Here is a 9208-nt window from a genome sequence, read left to right as displayed (position 1 = left end):
AGGACAGAGGCTGATTTCTCCATTATGGGAAAAGGCTTTAGAAATGCACCTCTTCATTAATGTAACAGGCTACAGACTAAATATATTATATGTTTTTGAGATAACAGACTTCTACGTTTAAGGCCATGAATTTCATTTCATTGTGTCTAGCCTCAAGCATAACCTCATTCTGCATTCTTAGACGTCTTCTTTGCTCCAGTCTTCAGTGACAAGAGCAGGTCTGCCTATCACTGCATCTTTTTCACAGCTGACTGAGCCAGGACACATCTTACCAGAGAGGCCACTCAGAAAGATGTGAATCATTTCAGCCCTCAGCACTGAATGATGTGCTTGATATTAGGGGTTATTTAAAGATAATTATTGCTGTGGGAATTAAGCAGTCCTTTGGTTTCAAAGACTGACATTTGGCGGGGGGGTGGTGAAGAAAGAAAAAAAGCAGATGCCGATTTCTTTTTGATGCTTCTTTTGCTCTCCAATAATCCAAAAAGAGAATTTCTGAAGTGTTCTCCCTATTCTGTATGTCATCAGAAAATTTTAGGCTTGAGTACATGCCATGGACAGTTACATAAAATGAATGTGACAGCAACAGATTCATGGGTACAGTTCAAAGACTTTTCGGATTATGCAGATGTGGTATTTATTCTCCATTCAGGAAAAGAAACAGCCTAAGTATACATGTGTGAGAGGGAAAAAGCTGAGAATTCGGTGCCTGCTTTCCCTCCTGGAAGCCTGACCACAGGAAGACAGGCAGCAGAACAGCCTAATGGCCTAAGGTACCTACCTCAGGTGTATTATTATTGTCAACCGGTCCATTGAGGTCTGAACGCTGTTGCTTCCTTGGCTGCTCTAAACCATTGCACATCTATAAGAAAAAAGAGAAAGGATTTCAAATCCTTTTGTCTTCTGAAAATCTTCAAAACAAAGTACAGATTTCAGTGGAAGTCCATGGTGCAAAGATAGTCAGAAAATTTTCACCAGATTAAATAACATTCAGAAAACTTTAATAAAAATTCATAAAACATTAACATATAAAACTGTATTTAACATGTTCTCCATTATTTTATGACAGTCATTGGTCATGAAGCTGTTCTGTGTAGTTATTTATATGTAGTTATTTATATGTATTTATATGTAGTTATTTATGTGCATATTATACGTATGTATTTATATATATTTATGTGAATATTTATCAATATTCATTACTGATATTGAAATATCATAATGCGATACAATAGTTGGAATTTCCTATTGCAATTTAGCAAATATGAGATTCATATAAAAATGTTGAGCTGTTTAATTATAATAAAAGATGTACTTTGATGTAAATAATAAGACATTTCAATTATCATAAAGTACCAGTTACACTACTGATTTAAATTTAAACTAAATGATTTTATTTCAATGCAAATTTTTCACATGAAATTAAGCCAAATGCTGACATGTTCAGATTGTTCAGAAACCAAAGTCAGAATTTTTAAATGTGTTTATGCTCAGTACTGAACAAAATCAAAATAGTCCTAACAGCCAACTCTGATCTGAAAAACAGAATCCTAGCACTGGATATAGGATTCTCTGTTCATGGGAGATACCTCATGGTATCTCCCTCCTTTTGGGCCAAGCAAATCTACAGGATGCTGGCAGCACAGCTTCAGGCTTCTGAATAAATGTAAAAAGGAAAATATAAAACCTTACACAAGGAAAATACTTAGCCTTTTAAACCACAGAACACTCTTTTTCTTCTAAGTTCCAATATTCTCAGGGGCAGAATTTCTTCTCCAGACCTGACACAAGTCACAGAACACCAGCACCCGGCACAGGGAGCGCCCATGTCCCATACGTACCAAGGAAGTGAAGTTTTCATGACTCAGAGTTTCAGTGTTAGAAATCTGGAAAACTAAGGTGATTTCTGGAACAAATTTTTATAGTTTAGGATATTTCACTTTCCTTTTTTCTCAGTTTCCCCGTTATGTATAAAAAAGAGTGCCTAAATGCCACTGTCATTGTAAGGCTTCACAAATAAGAACTTGTATCAACAACTGTGCAAATGGAAAACACTGAGCCAGTATTATTTCAAAGGGTCAGCCTGAATGTTACATGTGAACACAACTCCTTTGTCTTTTGACTTTCAAATGCAATATGTAGCTGTAATCAAAGAAAAGTATGCATGTTCATCTCTAGACAAATTATTCCCTATGAGTAATATTTAGTCCGCTGAACAAAATGTGTTAATGAAGCAGGCACATGAAAGCTCTTAGCTCAGTAATGCTAATCCTCAGGTAAGATAACATACACAAAGCAAAAATTCACCCTAGTAGTAAGCAGGTTTTTAGGAAAGAAAGGACTGAGAGACACATAGAGCACCAAGACTTGGGGACCCACTGACTAGTGCCCTGTCTACATGGCTGTAGTAGCTAAGCAGCTTACCATATCCCTGCTTATAAATGCTATTCTGTTTGAGACAAGACAAATCTAATTATATTGCATGGCTAAGCTAATATGGAGCAATATGTGTTGATGTGCAGTGAAATATATTAATGAGGTAAGCAAGTATCTAGAGGGCTTTAATAAAACAAGCATAATAATCATACATTATTCCCTAAAATAGTAGGATTAGATCAATACACTTGAAGCAGGGAAAATGACATGGCCACAATAAAGATACATGAAACTGCAAACAGGGACAGCAAATTATTAACTCCAATATGCACAACAATGTTAATACTTTTAAAGCTTTGTCAGTTCTGATTACCACACACTTGGCTGAACTGAAAATGCACCTGCATATAAAGAAAGAATTGGTTGACTGGTTTAGTAAGCATACCCTGGGTGCCGTAAACATTATCGAAATGTATCTCCGTCTTACATGTCGATGGACCTATTCAGCCCTGGGGATCATAATACCAATCATGCTCTTTGGTAATAGTTGCATATATAATTCCATATAGTCTTAATATAAAATATGACTAAACACTTGGATGACATTTCATTTTTGATTTATACATAGCTGTAATTTACTGGAGTTCCTATTTTCAGGATTTTAGGAATATAAACAAGCTTTGCTTCTTCATTGTTTCCTAGTCACATATACAGTATATATGTGTCACATATGTACTATACATGTTGGTATTGTGTATTGGCTGGGTTCCAAAGAGAAGTCTGTGCAGAATACATGACGAGTTGGGATCAATCACTTCACCTCTACAAGGAATATAAGAAATGTTTTTTACTTACTATTTGGTGTCTGTACATTAAGCCCTTTTTTTTTTTCCCCTGGTGTTTCGCCTATGTGTTTAGGAGCCGCAGTCTAATTAGGCAGAATCTCAGGTACAAAGAATTCTTCCATTTCTTTTATGCACATCTGTGCACACAATATGTTCCACCTCTGGCTGATCTATTAACGCTTTGTTCTTTAAAAGTGTTGTGATGGGCAGGGGATGGCGTCACTGTGAGCACTTCCTCCAAACAAAGCTGCATGTAGTATCACATTCTTGAGATCTTCTCAACTTTGAAGTGTAGCACACCCTATGTCCCTTCATCAACAGCATGAAATATTGAGTAGTCAGTAAGGGGAGCTGTGCCTGTCTGAGACTTTCTGTGCCCAACATTTGCCTGCAAATATGTGGGCTGTTACAATGACCCTTTACAAAGTAAGGGTTGAGATCTTCATGCTAAAAAAATGTTTGGTGACATGGTATCCCAGAAGGAAAGGGCAGAAAGAAGTACAAGGAGAAGGGCTTCCCTTTCTTTCCATAAGACTTACAGTGTCAAAAGAGAGAACTATGCAGAGTAGGTACGACTGTATCTCCCATACACAGTTACAAACGATGTAGTCTTGTACATATGGAAGGAGATGCTTCTAGACCAAGGATGAAGGGACTGTTTTGGAGCTTCTTTATGGAGTCATTTTTAGAAAACATAAATTCTGGTATTCAGTGTGGGCTGGAAGTTGGTTCATGCTCCCAGGTGATCTGACCAATGTCAAATAAATTATCATACTCGATACTTGCTTTCTTCATGTTTCTTACAGAGTTTCCAATTTAGATTATTGTTTTAAGTAAGTAAGTGTTACTATAGCTAGAAAAATCACATTTGAGGAAAACACTTATAAGGTATTATAAATACTTTATACTCTGACTTGCAGTTTAGAATAGGACCTAAAGCTAAACTGGAAATCTGGAATTGACTGCACACTAACACAGATGTACAGTGTTAAAAGTCTCTTAGCCTAGGATAAGATTCTGATAAGAGGACAGATTCTGCAAAGGCAAGATATAAAAATATTAAAGGTGTAGCGTTATTAATACTTTTGCCTCCGAGCAAGGACCGAGGCAGTGTCAAGCATCATGTGAAGGCATGTGAGGCAGCAGAAAATGCCATCTTTAGGCTGAGAGGAAAAGCAGACTCTACTTATTCGAGGTCACTGAACTGTCTGTGTACATCTCTCAGAAATAAGCCTGCAGCTCTACACATGCCCTGTCTAGCCCTGTCCTGATGGCTAATTGCCAGGCCTGGGGCCACCTGGGCCTCCCTCCTCCCACCAATCTTGCAGGGCCCCTCCCAGCCAACCAGGCCCCCTTTATAACCACCCCTTCCTGCACTATAAAGACCCTCTGAGCTGTAAGTAGGGGCTGGTAACAATTGAGTTCTGCTGTTTCTAAATGCTACTGGTTGTTTACTCCAGTGTAAGCTGTTTAGCTTTTCAGTCAAAAGCTCATCCCAGCAGTATGGTCCTCCTCAAAGTTGCCACCTGTGATTCTGAATGCTGCTGTGGTGCTCGGTGCTGATGAAACACTTTCCTGTTGGAGAACATTCTGCTGGAAACCAGCAGGTTAGTCCCTTTCTTGATTTATTCAGAGGAATGATTTGTCTGAGAGAGGAATGAAAGATTAGTTTTTTTAGAATTGTTAACCCTCTTTGTAAAGAGTTGGTAAGCAAGCACTGAGTGCAGCTCAAAGGCGTGGTAAGGCTTTACTACTATGTTTAAACATTTGAATGAGGTTTATGATCTGTACCTGCCAATCTCTTTACTAGCAATACTGTTCAAATGTTATCAAATAATGTGTTCAGAAATCAATATACTGGCTTATGTATTTTGAAACTCATCTTGAAGACTACTAAGCTTCTTGGAAAAGAAATGTTTTGTGTTAGGTTCCAATTGAAAAAGGTTCCTTGTGGTAGGCTCCAGGAGGAAAAAACCTTCTTGGAAAAGAGATGTTTTGTGGTAGGCTGATTAGATTAAGTTAACTGTTGCACAAGTAAACCAACAGATCTAACTGACTTTTCATCCAGGTTTGTTGTCTCTCTCTAGAACAAAGGTAAAGCAAATGGGTATTGTATGTTTGTCACTTAAGGACAAAACTTCAGTTTCTAATTTCAGCTTCTGTGATCTTCTGTTGGTTTCTGAAGACAGTTTATCATTGGGCCATGTGTCCTCCTGATATTTAAACACTACTACGTTTATAGAAACTCATCAAGGTGCATCTAAAACATCTTTTTGAATCAAGAGATGGTAACCTAGTAACAAGTCTATTATGGTGGTACTATTGCTATTAAACTACATGACTGAAATAACCTCTCTCGTAGATGCTGGTGATGTGTAGTCAGAATGGCTTAATGTACCGTTACTGAGCTGCTGTATTAGTTATTGTAACATCAGTACCATGCTGTGTCAGTGGGAGCAATTTGACGCAGCAGGATACACTTACAAAGATAGAATCTGAACGAGGCAGTTCTTGACTGGCTGAAGGACTTCTGATTTTGGTCACAGAAAAAAAAGCCAGACTTCACACTCTATTCTCTCACAAAGATTCCATTACTTAGGTGCTAATTTAGAGATGGTGCTAGCACATGTCAGAAGTGAAGAGGAAAATATTTGTAGAAAGGAGCAGTTCCAAGTAAGCAAGTCAAGTTAGAGTATGGAACTGGCATTAGGAAAAGAGAAGGAGTCAAAGTAAGTTTAGAGACCTAAGCATTCTACAAAAGAATTTCAATACTCTATCCAATTCCACTAAACATTAAAACAATCACCAATTGATTTTTATCATCTTAAAGAACTAAAAGCTTTTTGTCCTTGCATATATTTAAAATTGAGAACCAGCCGTGATAAGAGTTTCAGAGAAATAGCTGTACTGAATGGTGCATTTTTTATGCAGATGTAATTTCGAGTACATGCTGCCTTCTGCTTTAAACTTCCCAGAGAAGGCTCTGTTACTAATGCATCTTTAAGTAAGAGGCATTGATTTTGCTGCCTCCTGGTGTTGGGAGTTTATTGCTAAAAAGCCATGACTCAGCCAATTAGCACAGAGAAACTGTTTTTGTTTGAGAATGTTTGGACTGTTTAGCACTTTTCAGTAAGTACTTAGACTTGCTAAGTTTGGGAACTGTCACTCAGTAATACTATTTAATATTTCTGCCCCACAGCTGCCTAGAACGCATGGGAGAATGCAGCAAGCTTTTTTTAATGCTCTACACCCATTTGTGTTTTCCACAAATTCTATCAAATGCATCCCATAATACTCAGACTGAATTCCAGTAAGACATTCCTAAGATACAGGTTTTCTAAAATGTCTCTCATCTTACCTGCTTCAGACTGTTCTAAGGGTGAGATCTTTTATGGACAAAAGACTCCTGGATTTGGGCTCTTTGCAGCAGAAGAGCACTGTGTCCATGCCAAGAGAAGGGAATAAACCTCCAATATTTTTGTCAATACTGAGCTCTACTAGTACAGGTAAATAAAACACAGTAGCAGCACTGATGTGTGCAAAGCTGTTGGAGAACAGAGACGAAAAAGAAGACTTTATAAAATTTTCTTTCACAAATTTTTTGTTAGTGATATTTTATCTGTCTCTCAACGTCCATGTTGAAAAAGTTTAAGGGCTCAGCCTATACGAAAGTTGTGAAATGAGACTAACACTGCAGAAGCTCATGGGGTCCCTATCAGGGGAGTTTGTATAAGCATATTTGGTTAGGTTCTCAAATGTATGCCAGTGATATGAAAGTACGATTAAGAAATGAGAAGCAATAGGATTCATGTGTCACAGGCAGCATCATTAAAAAGTAGGCTTCCCTCTAAGGTCCTCCTTCTTAATGGTGATAATGGCAAATCCCTGTTTCTTCAAAAGGTTATAGATGAAGGTAGGGTGTTGATGCTGCTAAAAACCTTATCTTTTATTGTTGGTAAATAGATCTGTTTGAATAGGGTAGGAGAGAATAAGCGTACTCAGGAGTCTGCAGTCTGAAATGTAAGTAGATGAGACATCACGAACAAAGGGCTGATTAGACCCTCAATGCTCAAGTGTTGAGTCCTATAGTCATCTTTAGTCTCCACTCATCAGAAGTAGCTCTCAGGCCATGCCAGTGCCAGTATTTCATAAAAAGTATGACTCCATTTGGGATGAAAAGGGGAAACTCTGCTACATATGAGGTTCCAGAGAGGAGCAATTATTTAATTATGAGTCCCATTAGTGCAAAAGACATCTTCCATTGGTATTATTTCAGCTGCTGTCCGATGTTTTGCGAACTTTTTTCTTGACTGCTTCTACCATTCTTTAATTATGCTACCTGACAGCATAGAGCTAGCATTAACTTAGTATTAGTAAAATAGTAGGCAATGCCATCATTCTCTGCAGATGTCTTACGGGTGCAATAGTAGAAACTAAAGTTCCAAATGCTATCAGGGAGCAGCATGATTGGCCTGGGACTGCCCCATACCATACTCCTTTGTGGGAAGGAAGCAGGACAGGATACATTGCAGTGAACTGATCTGGAGACAAGCTTTTTGTAGTTCTAGCTTTGGTTTAGACCAGGCCTTTGTTCATATTTTGTGTGGTGTAAGCACTCATCTGCAACAGGAGACTACTCACTTTCTGCCTAGTAAACCTGTTCCTAGGTTGATTATTAGTGTGCCAAACCAACAATATTCTAGCTAAACTTGAAGCTACGCAAATGTAATAGTATTCAAAAAAGAAAGAAACTTCAAGTCAACAGCAACTACTTTTGCTCAGGAACACCACATCAATTTAAAATTTCTAGTCATACTGTATGCTAGTATCAGTTGAATGACCCATTCAGTTCCTCTTCCTCCTTACTCCACCCAAAGATATACCTGTTAGTTAATTCATGTTTATTTTACAATAAAAACTATATTAATTCAGAAGAATTACATCAATAAGGTGTCTGACCATATTTTATTTCTCTGCATGAAGCTGAAACATATAAAATGAAGTTATAAGCAAAAAGGAAAATTTCTCCATGTGTCAGATACATTAACAATTGTCTCAGTCTGAGATGACTAAGATGTCAAATGGGGGTGGGGAAACTCCTAGCTTGAGGAAGTTGTTAAATTTGAGTTGTGTCATAAAATGCCCAAAATAGTCAGTTTCAACTTCATGGATGTAATGCCTTTCTTAAATAACGTAAGCACAGAAAACCTGCAAGAAATAAAAGTTGTGCTAAGCAGTGAGTTAGAGCAAATACACACTCTAAATGTATTCTGGGTTTCCCTCAGGCTTGTCTAGTGCAAATTCTCTTCTGCACTTCCCTAGAGGTATTTACAAATAAAGGCTCATACAAGCAAGCTCATATATCCCCCAAGTTTTCACGGTGAGCATATATGTTTAAGACTGGAGACTGAGCCACACTGGAAGTAAAATGAGATGCTTACTTTGTTTTCCATCCTCTGTAGATTGTTGGGTCTTGCTTAGAAGTGACTATTGTTCTCTAGTGATTAATTGCTGAAAGCAAACCTAGCAACTGGAATCTTTAAAATAGCATTTGTCTGCTGGTGTTTTAACATTTTGTATGCAAGACAACTGCTAGCATTTATCATGGGCTAAGAATCAATAACTGTATATTTTTAAAGGTTTGTAAAAATGTATTGCGTATCAGTTACTGTTAACTGAAATTTTATGCAGCAGTATTACCACCTATGGGAGGCAGAAAAGGAGGAGAGGAGCAGAAACATGAAAAAAAGCTAAGGACAGCACAGTATGTGCATAAAACCACAAAATGCACATTCCTGTTTGCTTATTGTTTACAAAAACTGACATACACAGAATCTTGTTTTAACTTAAAAGCATTCAAATCTACATTTACTTAAAGAATTGGGGCAAAAAAGTGTTCCATATGCAATATCTATGCTTCTGTGTCATGCCTCTCACCATGATATTTTGTACTGTGTGATGCACACTTATAATAACTGAAATCTTTT

General features: G+C 37.6%; 1 protein-coding gene across 2 annotated transcripts in view; it reads right to left on the bottom strand.

The window, feature by feature from the left end:
• Nucleotides 1-9208, bottom strand: part of APBA2 (amyloid beta (A4) precursor protein-binding, family A, member 2) — a 46614-nt gene that overhangs the window by 33613 nt on the left and 3793 nt on the right. For both annotated transcript variants that reach the window (XM_009321562.1, XM_009321563.1), the window contains exon 2: nucleotides 782-862. In XM_009321562.1, the coding sequence (XP_009319837.1) occupies nucleotides 782-862 (81 nt within the window). The remainder of the gene's footprint in view (nucleotides 1-781; nucleotides 863-9208) is intronic.

The sequence above is a fragment of the Pygoscelis adeliae genome, unplaced genomic scaffold, assembly GCF_000699105.1.
Source record: "Pygoscelis adeliae isolate BGI_AS28 unplaced genomic scaffold, ASM69910v1 Scaffold183, whole genome shotgun sequence".
Taxonomy (NCBI): Eukaryota; Metazoa; Chordata; class Aves; order Sphenisciformes; family Spheniscidae; genus Pygoscelis; species Pygoscelis adeliae.
The sequence above is the reverse complement of the archived record's forward strand: the minus strand, read 5'-3'. Positions and strand labels throughout refer to the sequence as shown.